The 23,085-nt window shown below is 46.7% G+C and overlaps 1 protein-coding gene across 1 annotated transcript; it reads left to right on the top strand.

Moving 5' to 3' along the window:
- Positions 1 to 20,131: 20,131 nt before the first annotated feature.
- Positions 20,132 to 22,441, top strand: LOC138354508 (proteoglycan 4-like). The gene has a single exon (XM_069308869.1). The coding sequence runs from the start codon at positions 20,132 to 20,134 to the stop codon at positions 22,439 to 22,441; it is 2,310 nt and encodes a 769-aa protein (XP_069164970.1).
- The last annotated feature ends 644 nt before the right edge of the window (positions 22,442 to 23,085 follow it).

Below are 23,085 nucleotides of genomic sequence, written 5' to 3' on the forward strand. Positions count from 1 at the left end.
GGGGGACGGCGGTACGGTCACCATTTCCGACTGCTGCTGCTCAATTACCTATGTGGCCCTTGCATGGCGTGCCCTTCGAGTTTTCGGAGGGCCTGCTTCTGAGATACTTTGGCCAATATGGTACGGTGTTCTGTCTTCCTCCGTATGAACTCCGTCTCTTCCGGAAGGTGGCGTGGGGTCTCCTGTGGTACACGGACTCTCGCCTTGAGACTCAAGTCCCCGATACCTTCCACGGTTACCTTGCTGGGGGTACACTCTGCGGGCACTCTATGCAGGGCAGCCACGCTCCTGCTTTCGTTGTGGCCTTGAGGGGCACCTGGCAGCCGATTGCATTGGGGTTGCGGCTGCACCTGTTAATCTGTTCCGGGAAGAGGATCCCCCCCCCCCTTGTCCTTGTTGGACAGGACCTGTCCAACAAGGACAGGTTCTTGTTGGCGCAGGACCTGTCGCCTCGTGATGGAGTGGATGGGGAGGTTCCCCTGCCGAGCGCTGACCTGGTGGTAGTTCTGCATTCCTCGACTGCTGACCCAGCATGTGTGGACGGTGGTGTACACGATGAGGTGGTGGTGTGTGTGTGGCTCCGCCCCCGCAGTCTGTCTCTTCGCTTCCGACGGCTTCTGTACCTGTTTCCGCCCAGTGTCTTATTTGCCTTATTACGAACATTCATGCTTTGATCCTTTGGTTTTAAATTCTTATTAATCATAACTCCTAGATCCCTTTCGCAATCACAACCCCATCTAGCTCGTATCTTGTAACTTTCATTTTTCATTACCTAGCATCATTACCTAGCCTCAAAACTTTACATTTATCAGCATTAAACTGCATCTGTCAATCTTTTGACCATTTCAAAACCCTATTTAGATCAACTTGTAGTGATACTGAGTCTTCTTCCATCTTAATTTCCCTACCGATTTTTGTATCATCGGCAAATTTGCAAATATTGCTACTAAAACTTGAATTTAAATCATTTATATATATTATAAACAACAAAGGTACCAGGACAGAGCCTTGAGGCACTCCACTAACAACATATTCCCACTCTGTCTTAATCCCATTTATACTAACTCTGTTTCCTTTGGAATAGCCATGCCCTAATCCAACTTAACATAGCACCCCCAATACCATGAGCCTCTATCTTTTTAATCAGTCTTTCATATGGCATTGTATCAAAAGCTTTGCTAAAGTCAAGGTACACAACATCGCAAACCTTACCACTATCAACTTACTCAACTATGCTGGAATAAATAGATAGCAAATTTGTTAAACATGAACGGCGTTTTGTAAAACCATTTTGTGAGTCGTTTATTAATTTATGTTTTTCAAGATGAAGACGAATGGTGTTTGCAATTATCGATTCAAGTAACTTTCCCACAATAGACGTTAGGCTAATTGGCCGGTAGTTTGATGCAAGTAATCTATCTCCTTTCTTAAATATTGGTACCACATTTGCAGCCTTCCACGACTCTGGAACTCTGCCTGACTCTAATGATTTATTAAATATGGTAGACAATGGCTCGCAAAGCTCCTCTTTGCATTCTTTAAGCACCCTGGCAAACACTTCATCCGGCCCTGGGGATTTGTTTGGTTTCAGTTTTACTATTTGTTTAATAATATTATCCCTGGTAACTGTCAGACTAGTCAACCTGTCCTCGTCCCCACCCACATAGACTTGTTCGGCTGAAGGCATATTGTTAAGTTCTTCTTTAGTATAAACAGAGACAAAATATTTATTTAAAATACTATTCATCTCTTCGTCATTATCCGTTATCTGACCTGTTTCAGTTTTTAATGGACCTATCCTTTCCCTAGTCTTAGTTCGATATAACTGAAAAAAACGTTTAGGACTTGCCTTTGCTTGGCCTGCTATACGAACTTCATAGTTTCTTTTTGCTCTCCTTATCTCATTTTCAACATTTCTAATCAGTTGTGCCAATTCTTGTTCTAAACTGACTTCCCCATTCTTAATCCTTTTGTACCAAGCTCTCTTTCTACCTATAAGGTTTTTCAGATCCTTTGTTATCCATTTCGGGTCATTTGTATTTGATCTATTCAATTTATAAGGTATACTACTTAACTGTGCTTTGCTTAGAATATTTGTAAATAAGTTATATTAAATCCAAATCGAAATCCTCCTTTACATCACACATCGCTGGGTTCACGTCTTGCTTCAAGACCAGCCCATCCCATGCCCAAGACTTTCCAATCTATTTGATCTTTTTAGTGTCAGAGTAGTTGACAAATGGAATGCATTAAGAAGTGAAGTGATGGAGGCTGACTCCATACACAATTTCAAGTGTAGATATGATAGAGCCCAGTAGGCTCAGGAATCTGTACACCTGTTGATTGACGGTTGAGACGCGGGACCAAAGAGCTAAAGCTCAACCCCCGCAAGCACAACTAAGTGAATACAACTAGGAGAATACACACACACGCACACGCTGTAAAGGTACACACACACACACACACTCTGTATAAGTACACACACACACAATGTATAGGAACACACACACAGGTAAATACACACACACGGACAGATAATTGAATTATTATTTACTTTCCGTTCAGCCACTGTGTAAAACTTTCACAAAGGCCGCAGTGTTTTTGTCCAGTTTTTTCTTGTTTTGTGACTCGCATGTTGAGCTAATTTTGTGGGGCTTCAGACCGTGTACAACAGCTGGGCTCACACACCTTCACCTCAAGCTGAAGTATAACTACAACAGTGTATTTGTGTATACAATTGTAGTTATACTTATACAAATACCCTACAACAGTGTGTTTGTGTATACACAGGGCACACCATACCAGTGCCAGGTAAATTACGGGCTCACCATACCCCGTGCTACTTGGAACTTGTTCCGAGTAGCTGAATCTATAACAACAACACCATTGTGTATACACCTTAAGTGCCTTTTTCTAGAGTATATCTGATTGTATACCTGGCATTGTATCCAGGCCCCCATCCATACATTCAATTTTAGTAATATCTTTGGCTCTTTGGGATCATCGGTAGAATTGGCACTTTGATGTATTCGGGATCACAATTGTCGTTTGTGGCAGTCTTGTCTGACACACTGCTGGCCACCTGACACACAGCTGGCCACCTGACACACAGCTGGCCACCTGACACACAGCTGGCCACCTGACACACAGCTGGCCACCTGACACACAGCTGGCCACCTGACACACAGCTGGCCACCTGACACACAGCTGGCCACCTGACACACAGCTGGCCACCTGACACACAGCTGGCCACCTGACACACAGCTGGCCACCTGACACACAACTGGCCACCTGACACACAGCTGGCCACCTGAAACACTGCTGGCCACCTGACACACAGTTGGCCACCTGACACACTGCTGGCCACCTGACACACTGCTGGCCACCTGACACACAGCTGGCCACCTGACACACAGCTGGCCACCTGACACACAGCTGGCCACCTGACCCACAGCTGGCCACCTGAAACACTGCTGGCCACCTGACACACTGCTGGCCACCTGACACACAGTTGGCCACCTGACACACAGCTGGCCACCTGACACACAGCTGGCCACCTGACACACAGCTGGCCACCTGACACACTGCTGGCCACCTGACACACAGCTGGCCACCTGACACACAGCTGGCCACCTGACACACAGCTGGCCACCTGACACACTGCTGGCCACCTGACACACAGCTGGCCACCTGACACACAGCTGGCCACCTGACACACAGCTGGCCACCTGACACACAGCTGGCCGCCTGACACACAGCTGGCCACCTGACACACAGCTGGCCACCTGACACACAGTTGGCCACCTGACACACTGCTGGCCACCTGACACACAGTTGGCCACCTGACACACAGTTGGCCACCTGACACACAACTGGCCACCTGACACACAGCTGGCCACCTGACACACAGCTGGCCACCTGACACACAGCTGGCCACCTGACACACTGCTGGCCACCTGACACACAGCTGGCCACCTGACACACAGCTGGCCACCTGACACACAGCTGGCCACCTGACACAGCTGGCCACCTGACACACAGCTGGCCACCTGACACACAGCTGGCCACCTGACACACAGTTGGCCACCTGACACACAACTGGCCACCTGACACACAGCTGGCCACCTGACACACAGCTGGCCACCTGACACACAGCTGGCCACCTGACACACAGTTGGCCACCTGACACACAACTGGCCACCTGACACACAGCTGGCCACCTGACACACTGCTGGCCACCTGACACACAGCTGGCCACCTGACACACAACTGGCCACCTGACACACAGCTGGCCACCTGAAACACTGCTGGCCACCTGACACACAGTTGGCCACCTGACACACAGTTGGCCGCCTGACACACAACTGGCCACCTGACACACAACTGGCCACCTGACACACAGTTGGCCACCTGACACACTGCTGGCCACCTGACACACAACTGGCCACCTGACACACAGTTGGCCACCTGACACACAGCTGGCCACCTGACACACTGCTGGCCACCTGACACACTGCTGGCCACCTGACACACAGTTGGCCACCTGACACACAACTGGCCACCTGACACACTGCTGGCCACCTGACACACAGTTGGCCACCTGACACACAACTGGCCACCTGACACACTGCTGGCCACCTGACACACAGTTGGCCACCTGACACACAGCTGGCCACCTGACACACAGCTGGCCACCTGACACACTGCTGGCCACCTGACACACAGTTGGCCACCTGACACACAGCTGGCCACCTGACACACAGTTGGCCACATGACACACAGCTGGCCACCTGACACACAGCTGGCCACCTGACATACTGCTGGCCACCTGACACACAGCTGGCCACCTGACACACAGTTGGCCACCTGACACACAGCTGGCCACCTGACACACAGCTGGCCACCTGACACACTGCTGGCCACCTGACACACAGTTGGCCACCTGACACACAGCTGGCCACCTGACACACATCTGGCCACCTGACACACAGCTGGCCACCTGACACACAGTTGGCCACATGACACACAGCTGGCCACCTGACACACAGTTGGCCACATGACACACAGCTGGCCACCTGACACACAGCTGGCCACCTGACACACAGTTGGCCACCTGACACACAGCTGGCCACCTGACACACAGCTGGCCACCTGACATACAGCTGGCCACCTGACACACAGCTGGCCACCTGACACACAGCTGGCTATCTCTCGTGTTGGCACACAGACCCTCACGTGCTGGGGGGGGAGTCAGTATGATAAATCAAGGTGGCACTGTTTGGCACTACCATGGGTAGCTGGGAGTCACTGTCTGGCACTATCACTGCCAGATGTCACCGGCTGACACTATCACTGACTGTCACTATCACTGCCAGATGTCACTGTCTGGCACTATCACTGTCAGATGTCACTGGCTAACCCTATCACTGTCAGATGCCACTGGCTGACACTATCACTGCCAGATGTCACTGGCTGACACTATCACTGCCAGATGTCACTGGCTGACACTATCTCTGTCAGATGTCACTGGCTGGCACTATCACTGTCAGGTGTCACTGGTTGACACTATCGCTGTCAGATGTCACTGACTGACACTATCACTGCCAGATGTCAGTGACTGACACTATCACTGTCAGATGTCAGTGACTGACACTATCACTGTCAGATGTCAGTGACTGACACTATCACTGCCAGATGTCACTGGCTGACACTATCACTGCCGGATGTCACTGGCTGACACTATCACTGCCAGATGTCACTGGCTGACACTATCACTGCCAGATGTCACTGACTGACACTATCACTGCCGGATGTCACTGGCTGACACTATCACTGCCAGATGTCACTGGCTGACACTATCACTGCCAGATGTCACTGGCTGACACTATCACTGCCAGATGTCACTGACTGACACTATCACTGCCAGATGTCACTGGCTGACACTATCACTGCCAGATGTCACTGACTGACACTATCACTGCCGGATGTCACTGGCTGACACTATCACTGCCAGATGTCACTGACTGACACTATCACTGCCGGATGTCACTGGCTGACACTATCACTGCCAGATGTCACTGGCTGACACTATCACTGCCAGATGTCACTGGCTGACACTATCACTGCCAGATGTCACTGACTGACACTATCACTGCCAGATGTCACTGACTGACACTATCACTGGCTGACACTATCACTGCCAGATGTCACTGACTGACACTTGTTATGATCTCAGGCTGCAGGAGAAACGAGTCTCCCCATGAGAGTTATTTTGCCAGGCCTGACCTAACTAAGAGGTTAAGGAGATATAGAACTGGATATTTATATAGTATACACTTGATTGAATTTGATAAATAGTTTGCAAGTATGGGCAGTGAATAAGAATATAAATAAATGACTGGTCATGAGATGTGGAGAATTTGCTGGAGGTGTGAGGCTCGCTTCTGTAGACGTTGACCTCACTTGAGTACCAGAAATCGTGAGGGGAAGTCGCTCTCCATTGAGCTCCTGTTGGAGAATGTTTTTGTTGTTGTTATAGATTCAGTTTCTCGGAACAAGTTCCAAGCAGCAAGGGCTATGGTGAGCCCGTAACTTACCTGGCATCGGAGCGGGGTAAGTAGCCCGGGCTATCGTGTGCCCGTAGTGGACTTACCTGGCACAGGAGTGGTGCTGTTAGAGAAGATCCCCCCTGGTTGATATCCCTTCTAGAAGAAGGAAGTGTGCAGACGTTTCAGCTGTGGAATCAATCTGGAAACGTGTGGGATCAAGTCCTGGACGGCTAGAAGAGTTGTGAAGCCATCCTGAAACACTTTCATGGGCAGCTGTGTGAGCGCCCTGGTCAAGTGTCAGCGAGTGAGCGTCCTCGCAGGAAACAATACTGTGGTAAGCACATTTTAACCAGTTAACAGTGATTACCTGTAGTTGGTCGTGTGCCCAGCGGCCGTAACAAGTGTTTATTGATATGTTAGGCAAATTTTATTAAGGCAGTGAGCTGAAATAAGGAATTGAAGAGGAGACGACCAGCTGGAGGAGGCGGCGACGTCCGCCCCCTCGAGCGCTCGTGGGTGACTAAGGGAGCCTATAGCTCCTGGCGGAGTAGCTCCTTCGACAGGTGGAGGAACCGCCCAGCGGGAGGCGGTGGATGGACCAGCCCAAACGTAGGGGAGTCCTCTCGCAGTACGTGGGTAGCAGGGAGATGTCGGGTGAAACATTTATTGTGTGTGTAGTTCATTTCAGTTACATGTTTGTAGAGGAACACCTTTATTGGGGTATTAATGGGTTGCAGGTTTGTCTGAGGACGGAGTTGATGGGAGGACTCTGACGCCAGAGAAGAAGTTAATGAGTGGAACTTGACGGCTGTAGGAGTGGATGTTGTACCCTGTGGAAGAACAAGCTCTATAGTGAGGAATTACACCTCAAAATGTGTGAAGAGGAGCAGTGAAGTGAAGTTTCACGTGCTTCTCTGGAATCAGTGGTGGAGTACCACTGGAGTCCAAGGGAAACTTCATGGTGCAGCAGCCTGGAAGAGCTGTAGAGGATCCTGGTAGATACACCTGGAAGAACCTGATGACGTCAGGGTAGTGAACTTCCAGATGTGGGAAGGAAGTTCTTGTTGACTACTTGTAAGGAGTTGGTAGTTTGATTGTCATTAGCGGGCAAGACGCAGTGAAAGGTGGGTGATTGGTTATCATTTTTGTGCCAAGGAATACTTATACTGAAATTTATAGAGTTACAACTTTAGGCTGGATAACCTGCAGAGATATGTATATTCTAGGGCTGATAGTGCCATATTGTCTTATAAGATTTAACCCACAAGGTGAGGTGGTAGCACAAGTGGCGAGCCAGGAGTTGGGCTACCACTCGACATAAACAGCTGATAGAGTCCTGATGGTACTGGTTTGCAGCCAGGTTATAATATGATAAGGTGTTGAAGATTATTTACTTATATATTGTATGTGAGTGCTTTATATATGTTCTGTACTGTTATTTAAATGTTTGTAATGAACAGGTGTTTGCCCATGTCCTAGTGAGGCTTTCCAGAAAGCAGAAAAGAGAGAGAGAGAGAGAGAGAGAAAGAACTAAAGCTGTGAACAAATCCACAAGGGCCGTGACGAGGATTCAAACCTGCGTCCGAGAGCATCCCAGACGCTGCCTTAATCATTTGATGCATCACACAATTGTGATTTCTGTGTGTAACTAAAGCTGTGGACAGGGTAGTACAGAATAATAATTCAGAAAAGGGGATTGAGGAGATCATACCAACCAAGGAGAGAGTGGGGAGTCACGGCGGCTCAAGTGGGTGTGTGCATATGACAACGAGGCTACTGTTGGAGCCACGTCCCCTAAATATGTGACGCTGAGTCCCTCTCCAAAAGCTAGTAGCGTACAGGGTGATCTCCTGATCGAAGTATAAGCACTCTACGAATTTTGTTGGGTTGTCCGGAAGGGACAATCCATCGACTTGCAACAACACCAAAATAACTATCACTGCCTGACACTATCATTGCCAGATGTCACTGGCTGACACTATCACTGCCAGATGTCACTGGCTGACACTGTCACTGCCAGATGTCACTGGTTGACACTATCACTGCCAGATGTCACTGGCTGACACTATCACTGCCAGATGTCACTGGCTGACACTATCACTGCCAGATGTCACTGGCTGACACTATCACTGCCAGATGTCACTGGCTGACACTATCACTGCCAGATGTCACTGGCTGACACTATCACTGCCAGATGTCACTGGCTGACACTATCACTGCAGATGTCACTGGCTGACACTATCACTGCCAGATGTCACTGGCTGACACTGTCACTGCCAGATGTCACTGGCTGACACTGTCACTGCCAGATGTCACTGGCTGACACTGTCACTGCCAGATGTCACTGGCTGACACTGTCACTGCCAGATGTCATCTCCTGTCCATTGGTCGTTTTAGCTTGTACCGGAAAATGTCTCTTGAAATATATTCGTTTTCCACTCCCGGCGCCAAAAAAAATACTTAATTTGATAATAAAGTTAGGCTGTTTCGTTTCGTAAGTTGTATATTGTATACATATAAATATATCTAGTATATTGGTGCAATATAGCGTAAAATATACATATATGAACAAGATATTACAAGAAAACTGTACAAGAAAATGACTTCTCTCAGCTAATTATGACCTCTCTTAAGTTGTGTATAAATGGAATACAATACGGATGTCACACCACTGGTGTACACTGTGGGAGTGCTGGTTAATACTGACACACCTGTGTTAATAATACTGAGGTGCCCTCCCATGCACACTGTGCAGCTGGCCCTCTCAGGTGTACACACACTACAGTATGGTAACCCATGACCGTGGGAGGATACGCCCACTCCGTCACCTGGAGTGACCGTGGGAGGACACGCCCACTCTGTCACCTGGGGTGACCGTGGGAGGACACGCCCACTCTGTCACCTGGGGTGACTGTGGGAGGACACGCCCACTCCGTCACCTGGGGTTGGATGAGCCAATAGGAGCTCACTAGGAATAAGTTCAGCCAATGGGAGCACACCAGGAGCTCTGCAGCTGATTGAATGGACGTTTATGAAGTAATTTGGAGCTGATCGTCACACGTTTAGGGGATGCGGATCCAACACTTAGCCTCGTTGTCACATGCACACACCCACTCGAGCCGCTGTGACTCCCCACTCTCTCCTTATGTGATATGATCTCCTCAATCCCCTTTGACTTATTATTGTTCCGTTCTACCCTGTCCACAGCAGTGGTTCTTGGTTCTTTCTCTCTCTCCTTCTTTCCTACTTCCTGGGAAGCCTTACTAGGACAAGGGCAAACACCAGCAAATTTGAATACATTTACTGGACAAAGCACATACACAATACATACACACATATAATAATAATAATAATGAATCCTACACTCTATACTATTTCAGTCAGGTTGCACTCCAACACCATCAGAAGTCTATCATCTGCTTATCAAGTGGTATCCTATCTCCTGGTTCACCACCTGATACTACCAACCTCCTCAAGTAGGTCAAGTCTTATAACAATGTTGCACTATCAGCAGGAGAATATATATATATATATATATATATATATATATATATATATATATATATATATATATATATATATATATATATATATATATATATATATATATATATATATATATATATATATATTATTAAATATGACCGAAAAAGTAAGATTAATAATTCTAACACGAATTTTCTCGATCTTTCGTACATTTCTTTTCACTGTTGGTGGTAATTCAAAAATCAATTCTCCAAAATTCATTTTTATTTCTAGTCTGACGCGACACTTGAGCGCGTTTCGTAAAACTTATTACATTTTCAAAGACTTTAGTTTACACATACACAACTGAATAGAACTTACACATCTCCGATTTGTTTATATCTACATTTGAGTGAGGTGGATGGGGTGAGGTGGTATTAATAGGGTATTAATTTCATCAACACAAGACAGAACACGAAACAATGGGTATTGAATGGAAATGATTGTAGAAAGCCTATTGGTCCATATTTCTTGATGCTTCTATATTGGAGTGGAGTCTTGAGGTGGGTAGAATGTAGTTGTGCATTAATTGGCTGTTGATTGCTGGTGTTGACTTTTTAATGTGTAGTGCCTCGCAAACGTCAAGCCGTCTGCTATCGCTGTATCTATCGATGATTTCTGTGTTGTTTACTAGGATTTCTCTGGCGATGGTTTGGTTGTGGGAAGAGATTATATATTCCTTAATGGAGCCCTGTTGCTTATGCATCGTTAAACGCCTAGAAAGAGATGTTGTTGTCTTGCCAATATACTGGTTTTTTTGGAGCTTACAGTCCCCAAGAGGGCATTTGAAGGCATAGACGACGTTGGTCTCTTTTAAAGCGTTCTGCTTTGTGTCTGGAGAGTTTCTCATGAGTAGGCTGGCTGTTTTTCTGGTTTTATTGTAAATCGTCAGTTGTATCCTCTGATTTTTGTCTGTAGGGATAACGTTTCTATTAACAATATCTTTCAGGACCCTTTCCTCTGTTTTATGAGCTGTGGAAAAGAAGTTCCTGTAAAATAGTCTAATAGGGGGTATAGGTGTTGTGTTAGTTGTCTCTTCAGAGGTTGCATGGCGTTTCACTTTCCTTCTTATGATGTCTTCGACAAAACCATTGGAGAAGCCGTTGTTGACTAGGACCTGCCTTACCCTACAGAGTTCTTCGTCGACTTGCTTCCATTCTGAGCTGTGGCTGAGAGCACGGTCGACATATGCGTTAACAACACTCCTCTTGTACCTGTCTGGGCAGTCGCTGTTGGCATTTAGGCACATTCCGATGTTCGTTTCCTTAGTGTAGACTGCAGTGTGGAAACCTCCGCTCTTTTCCATGACTGTTACATCTAGAAAGGGCAGCTTCCCATCCTTTTCCATCTCGTAAGTGAAACGCAGCACGGAACTCTGCTCAAACGCCTCCTTCAGCTCCTGCAGATGTCTGACATCAGGTACCTGTGTAAAAATGTCTTCAACATACCTGCAGTATATGGCCGGTTTCAAGTTCATGTCGACAAAGACTTTTTGCTCGAAGGTACCCATGTAGAAGTTTGCAAACAGGACACCTAGGGGAGAACCCATGAGACCCCATCTACTTGCTTATACATGTGCCCATCCGGGCTCAAGAAGGGTGCCTCTTTAGTACAAGCTTGGAGTAGTTTCCTTAGGATATTTTCTGGTATGTCAAGAGGAGTACAGGCTGGATACAGCCAGTACAGGAGTACTGGCTGGAGTCCAGAGGTAATACGACTTTGCCTACTGCCCAAATTACCATCTAGAATAAGAGGGCCAAGGTCCATACCCGTGGGTTGTTTGACCACAGGTTACAGAGAACATATCTCACTAAAATTATGAATTTACTAATATTATATACAATAAGCAGATAATATTGCTGCTGTTGTATACACAAGTTAACCCATAGAAAATGCAGCCTGCAGTGGAATTTTCCGTCAATAGAAAAGGGATATCATTGCCACATCGCTATCAAATTCGCCAGCTATTCTGTTATGAATTATTCTTAGTACAGCAGTCTTAATTTGGACTTTTAACGTCATAAAAACATATAATTTGAATTAACTTACTTATCAGTACCAGAATAGAGTAAATGTGACCCTTCTACCACATATCGACATCTGGACAGAGAGAGCCAGAGCGTCAGTGGCAGGGAGTCGTCCATTGTTTAAGACCAGAGTCGCTGGAGGGAGTTCAGCTCCTATAATTCTCCCTTGGACGAAGTGTTATGTAGAGTGAATTAGTGCTTCTTCCATCATTAACATGCAGAATCATCTAAACATCATTTAGTCATCATCTAAACACGGGAAATGTCTTTCCGAAATCTTATCTAAGTCATTCCTGGCCAGTAATATTATGTACGTAGGATAATTCCGGTTAGGACATGAGGCAACGACTCAACCCAAGTAATTATTATGTTATCTCATAAACAATATAATATACAAATATTTCCTCTGATATAGCTGTCATATATATATATATATATATATATATATATATATATATATATATATATATATATATATGTATATATATATATGTCGTACCTAGTAGCCAGAACGCACTTCTCAGCCTACTATGCAAGCCCCAATTTGCCTAATAAGCCAAGTTTTCATGAATGAATTGTTTTTCGACAACCTAACCTACCTAACCAAACCTAACCTAACTTTTTCGGCTACCTAACCTAACCTAACCTATAAAGATAGGTTAGGTAAGGTTAGGTAGGGTTGGTTAGGTTCGGTCAAATATCTATGTTATTTTTAACTCCAATAAAAAAAATTGACCTCATACATCGTGAAATGGGTAGCTTTGTCATTTCATAAGACAAAAATTAGAGAAAATATATTAATTCAGGAAAACTTGGCTTATTAGGCAAATCGGGCCTTGCTTAGTAGGCCGAAAAGTGCGTTCTGGCTACTAGGTACGACATATATATATATATATATATATATATATATATATATATATATATATATATATATATATATATATATATATATATATATATATATATAGAATTCCGGCTTTACAGCTAGTGCCCTTTGACAGGAAATAGAGGAGTAAGTAGTAGAGTTACTTGGTACACCAGTACATGGGTGTGGATGCTAACCTCAACCCAAGAGTATTATCTGGTGTCATCTTCCTTGTTATACCTGGTGGACTAAGCCTGCCATACAATAAAGATAAGACCTCTCAATTTTCATTAATAATGTATGTAGTTTAATACTGTAGTTTGATTGGCTGCATATATATAAATATAATATAAATCCCCCCCCCCCCTAATGTGCAAGGAGTCGATTTGTGAGAATATTGCAGAAATACAGTCGCCTAAACCTCATACAAATTGGTATCCAAGTATATAAATTAACGTAAATATAAACACTATATAAATTCATATAAATTAAATAAATATAAATCTCACAAGTTGGTTCCCACAGGGGCCAAGCCCATAGATGTAAGCCAGCCTGTCTATCATGTTGTCAGCCTGTCTATCATGTTGTCAGCCTGTCTATCATGTTGTCAGCCTGCCTGTCATGTTGTCAGCCTGTCTATCATGTTGCCAGCCTGTCTATCATGTTGTCAGCCTGCCTGTCATGTTGTCAGCCTGTCTATCATGTTGTCAGCCTGTCTATCATGTTGTCAGCCTGCCTGTCATGTTGTCAGCCTGTCTATCATGTTGCCAGCCTGTCTATCATGTTGTCAGCCTGTCTATCATGTTGCCAGCCTGTCTATCATGTTGTCAGCCTGTCTCTCATGTTGTCAGCCTGTCTATCATGTTGTCAGCCTGCCTGTCATGTTGTCAGCCTGCCTGTCATGTTGTCAACCTGCCTGTCATGTTGTCAACCTGCCTGTCATGTTGTCAGCCTGCCTGTCATGTTGTCAGCCTGCCTGTCATGTTGTCAGCCTGCCTGTCATGTTGTCAGCCTGCCTGTCATGTTGTCAGCCTGCCTGTCATGTTGTCAGCCTGCCTGTCATGTTGTCACCTGCCTGTTATGTTGTCAACCTGCCTGTCATGTTGTCAACCTGCCTGTCATGTTGTCAGCCTGCCTGTCATGTTGTCACCTGCCTGTTATGTTGTCAACCTGCCTGTCATGTTGTCAACCTGCCTGTCATGTTGTCAGCCTGCCTGTCATGTTGTCAGCCTGCCTGTCATGTTGTCAGCCTGCCTGTCATGTTGTCAGCCTGCCTGTCATGTTGTCAGCCTGCCTGTCATGTTGTTGTAACACGGATTCGGGTTCCTCACTCTTTACTTCACTTTCCTTCTTCACCCTCTCTACCCGTATTCTTACTTTTTATTCTCTACCAAGGGACTCCAAAACTTTTACCAAAACCAACTTCACGCCACGTGGTCCTAAGACGATTGACCGACTTAGGATTCTACAACCAGTATGGCGTGACCTAGGCCTTGAGCAAAACCCTAGAGTCGCCTCTACGCTGCCACCACCAGACCAGTAATACAAGAGCAATGATCGAGGTCTGGATCGATCACGCTAATTAATCAACCTAGGGGCTTGATCCCCACTTTAAACGATGACCTTGAGTGTGGAATAAATTACACGGTAATGATAATTCCGATTCGATGTTAGAATCGGCGCCCAATACAACTCTGCCTCGTGTGGACCACGTGACCAGGACAAGTATACACATAACCAAATGGAAACAATAAAATGCAAATTAATAACAAATTTAATTTATTAAAAGAAAACTAAAACAAAATCTAAATATGTTCACTCCCTACTTGACCTGAATGGCAAATGAGAAGACTATCCCTATAATTAACAATAGCAACTATACCTTGGGCGACCAGCTCTAGCTGTTGTGCTGGTCTTGGGGAGAGGTAAGATGGTTGACCTCTCCCAGCTGCTCCCGTATTCACACTGACTTGTCCTCGTCTGGCCTAGCCCAGACTAGAACATTGTATCCTTCCGCCTAGTCAAAGTTTTACCAAGTTACTAGCCAGGTTTAAGTTATAACAATTAACCTCTGTTGTACTTAATTGATCCAGACTGGTTGAATTATTTTACTGAATTAAATTACAAACATCTAACGGCAGAGCTGTTCCCGATCCCCAAAATGGTTAATTGAACTTTGAGAAATACTAGACATGTCAACCCTGCTGACCTATGACCGCCGGTCACTCCGCCTTAAAAGTTAGATCTGATTCGTGACGTCACTGATGGTGACTTAAACTCAATAATTAGAATACTCTTGATATTGTATCCAGTACTATTATACAATACAATTTTAATACAAAATGAATAAAGGCTAATTTCTCTAAATTACTGAATACTATAGGATGATTCATTATACGCAGCTATGAACAAAGCGTCGGTTATTTCCACCGCGAATTCCCCTGGGGGTCAGGTCACCATGCGGCTCAGCTTCCCATTCTCTTTTGTCGATAAACCACTCTGGATAATTCTTACAACAGCCTAGTTTGTTACAACCCCCCCGCACAAGCACTTAGTAAACCTTGTTAATTTGTTAAGATTCACGAGGTTTAGTATCCAAACCCACAATTCAACTCATGCCACAAACAAAAGCTAACCTAACTAATAAAATTTGACAAATAATAGTCCAACATCATAATGAACATGTTCATATTTCATAAATTTCTCAGCTGTCAACTGACAGCAATCCTCCAATATCAGGAAACATACATCCTATCCTTACTGACATAGCTAAATAACATGTCCCTACTCTACCATCAAAAACTAGCTATTAAACTCTCTTGGCTCTTCACTAGCGAAGTTCATGTGTCCTCTAGAGCCGGCCACACCGTGCTCAAACAAACATTAAAGTTATATCATCACACTGAACTTTCAGTCATCCGGGAGCGTACTACGGAACTATCAAGTTCACATCCGTGTACTAACCACTCCCCATCAATGTCAACCTTGACATGTTAAGGAACACACCTAACGTTTATTACATGTATCTAACAATATAAAAAAAATTCCTATACTATATCACAGGTTTCAGCTGACTGTACAGCCAAGTGTTCTCACTCACTAGAAGTGTCAATGTTTATATTGGTCCGCCTCTCCTGTGTTAACCATTTTGGGGATCGGGAACAGCTCTGCCGTTAGATGTTTGTAATTTAATTCAGTAAAATAATTCAACCAGTCTGGATCAATTAAGTACAACAGAGGTTAATTGTTATAACTTAAACCTGGCTAGTAACTTGCTCTAGCTGTTGTGCTGGTCTTGGGGAGAGGTAAGATGGTTGACCTCTCCCAGCTGCTCCCGTATTCACACTGACTTGTCCTCGTCTGGCCTAGCCCAGACTAGAACATTGTATCCTTCCGCCTAGTCAAAGTTTTACCAAGTTACTAGCCAGGTTTAAGTTATAACAATTAACCTCTGTTGTACTTAATTGATCCAGACTGGTTGAATTATTTTACTGAATTAAATTACAAACATCTAACGGCAGAGCTGTTCCCGATCCCCAAAATGGTTAATTGAACTTTGAGAAATACTAGACATGTCAACCCTGCTGACCTATGACCGCCGGTCACTCCGCCTTAAAAGTTAGATCTGATTCGTGACGTCACTGATGGTGACTTAAACTCAATAATTAGAATACTCTTGATATTGTATCCAGTACTATTATACAATACAATTTTAATACAAAATGAATAAAGGCTAATTTCTCTAAATTACTGAATACTATAGGATGATTCATTATACGCAGCTATGAACAAAGCGTCGGTTATTTCCACCGCGAATTCCCCTGGGGGTCAGGTCACCATGCGGCTCAGCTTCCCATTCTCTTTTGTCGATAAACCACTCTGGATAATTCTTACAACAGCCTAGTTTGTTACATTGTCAGCCTGCCTGTCATGTTGTCACCTGCCTGTTATGTTGTCAACCTGCCTGTCATGTTGTCAACCTGCCTGTCATGTTGTCAGCCTGCCTGTCATGTTGTCAGCCTGCCTGTCATGTTGTCAACCTGCCTGTCCTGTTTTCAGCCTGCATGTCATGTTGTCAACCTGCCTGTCATGTTGTCAGCCTGCATGTCATGTTGTCAGCCTGCCTGTCATGTTTTCAGCCTGCCTGTCATGTTGTCAACCTGCCTGTCATGTTGTCAACCTGCCTGTCATGTTGTCAACCTGCCTGTCATGTTGTCAACCTGCCTGTCATGTTGTCAACCTGCCTGTCATGTTGTCAACCTGCCTGTCATGTTGTCAACCTGCCTGTCCTGTTTTCAGCCTGCATGTCATGTTGTCAACCTGCCTGTCATGTTGTCAGCCTGCATGTCATGTTGTCAGCCTGCCTGTCATGTTTTCAGCCTGCCTGTCATGTTGTCAACCTGCCTGTCATGTTGTCAACCTGCCTGTCATGTTGTCAACCTGCATGTCATGTTGTCAACCTGCCTGTCATGTTGTCAACCTGCATGTCATGTTGTCAACCTGCCTGTCATGTTGTCAGCCTGCCTGTCATGTTGTCAGCCTGCCTGTCATGTTGTCAACCTGCCTGTCATGTTGTCAGCCTGCCTGTCATGTTGTCAACCTGCCTGTCATGTTGTCAACCTGCCTGTCATGTTGTCAACCTGCCTGTCATGTTGTCAACCTGCCTGTCATGTTGTCAACCTGCCTGTCATGTTGTCAACCTGCATGTCATGTTGTCAACCTGCCTGTCATGTTGTCAGCCTGCCTGTCATGTTGTCAACCTGCCTGTCATGTTGTCAGCCTGCCTGTCATGTTGTCAACCTGCCTGTCATGTTGTCAACCTGCCTGTCATGTTGTCAACCTGCCTGTCATGTTGTCAACCTGCCTGTCATGTTGTCAACCTGCCTGTCCTGTTGTCAGCCTGCCTGTCATGTTTTCAGCCTGCCTGTCATGTTGTCAACCTGCCTGTCATGTTGTCAGCCTGCCTGTCATGTTGTCAGCCTGCCTGTCATGTTTTCAGCCTGCCTGTCATTTTGTCAGCCTGCCTGTCATGTTGTCAGCCTGCCTGTCATGTTGTCAGCCTGCATGTCATGTTATCAGCCTGCCTGTCATGTTGTCAGCCTGCCTGTCATGTTGTCAGCCTGCCTGTCATTTTGTCAGCCTGCCTGTCATTTTGTCAGCCTGCCTGTCATGTTGTCAGCCTGCCTGTCATGTTGTCAGCCTGCCTGTCATGTTGTCAGCCTGCCTGTCATGTTGTCAGCCTGCCTGTCATGCTGTCAGGCTGCCTGTCAATCAGATAGCCTGTCAGTTATGTAGTGAGCCAGAATGTCATATTTTCATGCTGCCTGTCAGTCAGATAGTCAACGAGCCAGTCAGCCAATAACCTCCTGATTTAATGGCTGACCATTAGCCAGTTAGTGTGCCAGTCAGCCATGATTCCTGTGTTCTGTCAGTCCGTTACGTAAACAGTTTATCCAGTCAGTCAGCCATATACTTGTATGTCACTAAAATTAGATGTTAATATAACTTACACACTGATGAACACTTTGTTCATGAGTATGTTCATGTGTGCAACAGTTGTGTTCTTCCTGAGATGTCTTGCAACTTGTCCTTTGTTGACAAGTGTTGCAATGTTGCGGTGTTGTCATGAGTTAGTGGCTGAGGGAGGAGCTTGTTAGTAGAGGGGAGGGGGGGGGGCTGTTTGGGGGGGTGGAGGTGGGGAAGGGGGGGGGCTGTTTGGGGGGGTGGAGGTGGGGAAGGGGGGGGGCTGTTTGGGGGGGGGGGGGGTGGAGGTGGGGAAGGGGGGGCTGTTTGGGGGGGTGGAGGTGGGGATATGGGGGGGAGGGTAATGTATTTACGAGAGAGAGAGAGAGAGAGAGAGAGAGAGAGAGAGAGAGAGAGAGAGAGAGAGAGAGAGAGAGAGAGAGAGAGAGAGAGAGAGAGAGAGAGAGAGAGAGAGCGAGAGAGAGAGAGAGAGAGAGAGAGAGAGAGAGAGAGAGAGAGAGAGAGAGAGAGAGAGAGAGAGAGAGAGAGAGAGAGAGAGAGAGAGAGAGAGAGAGAGAGAGAGAGAGCGAGAGAGAGAGAGAGAGAGAGAGAGAGAGAGAGAGAGAGAGAGAGAGAGAGAGAGAGAGAGAGAGAGAGAGAGAGAGAGAGAGAGAGAGAGAGAGAGAGCGAGAGAGAGAGAGACAGAGAGAGAGAGAGAGAGAGAGAGAGAGAGAGAGAGAGAGAGAGAGAGAGAGAGAGAGAGAGAGAGAGAGAGAGAGAGAGAGAGAGAGAGAGAGAGCGAGAGAGAGAGAGAGAGAGAGAGAGAGAGAGAGAGAGAGAGAGAGAGAGAGAGAGAGAGAGAGAGAGAGAGCGAGAGAGAGAGAGAGAGAGAGAGAGAGAGAGAGAGAGAGCGAGAGAGAGAGAGAGAGAGAGACAGAGAGCGAGAGAGAGAGCGAGAGAGAGAGAGATAAACAGACAATATTGGGCGACCAATTAGTAACTTCCACAATGCGAGTATTAACAAAAGCCATCCATCAGCAGTTTCGTAAATTTGATTGTAAACAATTTTCCATGGGCGGGGGGCATATATCACCTTAATACACCACGCTGGGCCCATCGTCACGCCCGCTCGTATTTACAATATTGGTTTTCATTGATAAAATTTATAGCTTCATTCCAGTAAGGTAAAATTGCCGTTTTGATGAAAATACGAGTGAAAAATGACGAGGCTTGGGCCATGTATGTTTTTAATATGTATGTGCTTATGTGTTTGTCTGTGTGTTTCTCTCTTATGCTTTTTAAAATTTAGAAAAAAAACGCACCAGAACACATTTTCTTTAATTTGGTCATTATAAACCACAATATAAACCAGATAGAAACAATTTTTTAATATTAAATCTCATATTCTGCAATCTGCCACCAAGGCCTCTCATTCTATATTAATTTAATAAATCACTATATTTTACTATATTACTTGGTCTTATAGTGAGTAAAATGCTCTACCAGAGTACCTCGCCTGTCACCATCACCTGTCAAGCACCACCTGTCACCATCACCTGTCAAGCACCACCTGTCACCATCACCTGTCAAGCACCACCTGTCACCATCACCTGTCAAGCACCACCTGTCACCATCACCTGTCAAGCACCACCTGTCACCATCACCTGTCAAGCACCACCTGTCACCAGTATGACTGACAGTTGATGTATTCAACTAGAACCACTCATTACTCCACCCTGTCGCTACGAACCACTCAGAATAGCACAGTCACCAAGGACCAGTCACCAAGAACCAGTCACCAAGGACCAGTCACCAAGGACCAGTCACCAAGGACCAGTCACCAAGCACCAGTCACCAAGGACCAGTCACCAAGCACACAGTCACCAAGGACAAGTCACCAAGGACCAGTCACCAAGAACAAGTCACCAAGGACCAGTCACCAAGGACCAGTCACCAAGGACCAGTCACCAAGCACCAGTCACCAAGGACCAGTCACCAAGCACACAGTCACCAAGGACAAGTCACCAAGGACCAGTTACCAAGCACCAGTCACCAGGGACCAGTTACCAAGCACCAGTCACCAAGGACCAGTCACCAGGGACCAGTCACCAAGGACTAGTCACCAAGGACAGTCACCAAGAACCAGTCACCAAGGACCAGTCACCAAGAACCAGTCACCAAGAACCAGTCACCAAGCACCAGTCACCAGGGACAAGTCACCAAGGACCAGTCACCACGGACCAGTCACCAGGGACAAGTCACCAAGGACCAGTCACCAAGGACCAGTCACCAAGCACCAGTCACCAAGCACCAGTCACCAGGGACCAGTCACCAAGCACCAGTCACCAAGCACCAGTCACCAGGGACCAGTCACCAAGCACCAGTCACCAAGGACCAGTCACCAAGCACCAGTCACCAAGCACCAGTCACCAGGGACCAGTCACCAAGCACCAGTCACCAGGGACCAGTCACCAAGCACCAGTCACCAAGGACCAGTCACCAAGCACCAGTCACCAAGCACCAGTCACCAGGGACCAGTCACCAAGCACCAGTCACCAAGCACCACAGTCACCAAGGACCAGTCACCAAGCACCACAGTCACCAAGCACCAGTCACCAAGGACCAGTCACCAAGCACCAGTCACCAAGGACCAGTCACCAAGCACACAGTCACCAAGCACCACAGTCACCAAGCACCAGTCACCAAGCACCACAGTCACCAAGGACCAGTCACCAAGGACCAGTCACCAAGCACACAGTCACCAAGCACCACAGTCACCAAGCACCAGTCACCAAGCACCACAGTCACCAAGCACAGTCACCAAGAACCAGTCACCAAGCACCACAGTCACCAAGGACCAGTCACCAAGCACCACAGTCACCAAGCACCAGTCACCAAGGACCAGTCACCAAGCACACAGTCACCAAGCACCACAGTCACCAAGCACCAGTCACCAAGCACCACAGTCACCAAGGACCAGTCACCAAGGACCAGTCACCAAGGACCAGTCACCAAGCACCACAGTCACCAAGCACCACAGTCACCAAGGACCAGTCACCAAGCACCAGTCACCAAGGACCAGTCACCAAGCACCAGTCACCAAGCACACAGTCACCAAGCACCACAGTCACCAAGCACCAGTCACCAAGCACCACAGTCACCAAGGACCAGTCACCAAGCACCACAGTCACCAAGAACCAGTCACCAAGCACCACAGTCACCAAGCACCAGTCACCAAGCACCACAGTCACCAAGAACCAGTCACCAAGCACCACAGTCACCAAGCACACAGTCACCAAGGACCAGTCACTAAGCACCACAGTCACCAAACACCAGTCACCAAACACCACAGTCACCAAGCACCAGTCACCAAGCACCACAGTCACCAAGCACCACAGTCACCAAGCACCAGTCACCAAGCACCACAGTCACCAAGCACCAGTCACCAAGCACCAGTCACCAAGCACCACAGTCACCAAGGACCAGTCACCAAGCACCACAGTCACCAAGAACCAGTCACCAAGCACCACAGTCACCAAGCACCAGTCACCAAGCACCACAGTCACCAAGAACCAGTCACCAAGCACCACAGTCACCAAGCACACAGTCACCAAGGACCAGTCACTAAGCACCACAGTCACCAAACACCAGTCACCAAACACCACAGTCACCAAGCACCAGTCACCAAGCACCACAGTCACCAAGCACCACAGTCACCAAGCACCAGTCACCAAGCACCACAGTCACCAAGCACCAGTCACCAAGCACCAGTCACCAAGAACCAGTCACCAAGCACCACAGTCACCAAGAACCAGTCACCAAGCACCACAGTCACCAAGCACCAGTCACCACGCACCACAGTCACCAATCAAGTGACCCATATATGCTTGGCTAATATTCTCGAGGCGTCTGGGATGGGAACTTGCCGGACCAACTTGCCGACGACCCAATCCTCCTGGGAGTTCATTTATTCCAACAACTCGGTAATAACCCTGGAGTTACAACCTCATTAAACCCCCTTAACGAGGGGTGTGAGGGGGGGGTATAACCAGCAGTTGGAGTTACCAGGCTATAGTATGTCCCCGAGTATGTTAATGTCTTGTGATGCAGCTGGACGATGTCCGCTGGACACTTGGATCCACTTACTACTTCCTTCTGCTAATTGCTTTGTTCTCCAGTCGATTTTGCTTTCCATACCTGTTCGACTCCCGGTACCACACACGTAGTATACATAATACTGACTCTGCTTGGAAGTCCCATTGACACAATTAACCGACGTATGTTACTGCTTATTTTGCTAATTTCAAGGTCGGCGTTCGATCTCCTATGGTCCATGTGGTTGAGCGTCGTTATTTACCCGTCCTCGTGTCCTAGCACTTTGTCCTCATGTCCTAGTACTGTCCTCGTGTCCTAGCACTTTGTCCTCATGTCCTAGCACTGTCCTTATGTCCTAGCACTTTGTCCTCATGTCCTAGCACTGTCCTCATGTCCTAGCACTTTGTCCTCATGTCCTAGCACTGTCCTTATGTCCTAGCGCTTTGTCCTCATGTCCTTGCACTGTCCTCATGTCCTAGCACTTTGTCCTCATGTCCTAGCACTGTCCTCATGTCCTAGCACTTTGTCCTCATGTCCTAGCACTGTCCTTATGTCCTAGCAC

Source organism: Procambarus clarkii, chromosome 63 (genome assembly GCF_040958095.1).
Source record: "Procambarus clarkii isolate CNS0578487 chromosome 63, FALCON_Pclarkii_2.0, whole genome shotgun sequence".
NCBI classification, from domain to species: Eukaryota; Metazoa; Arthropoda; class Malacostraca; order Decapoda; family Cambaridae; genus Procambarus; species Procambarus clarkii.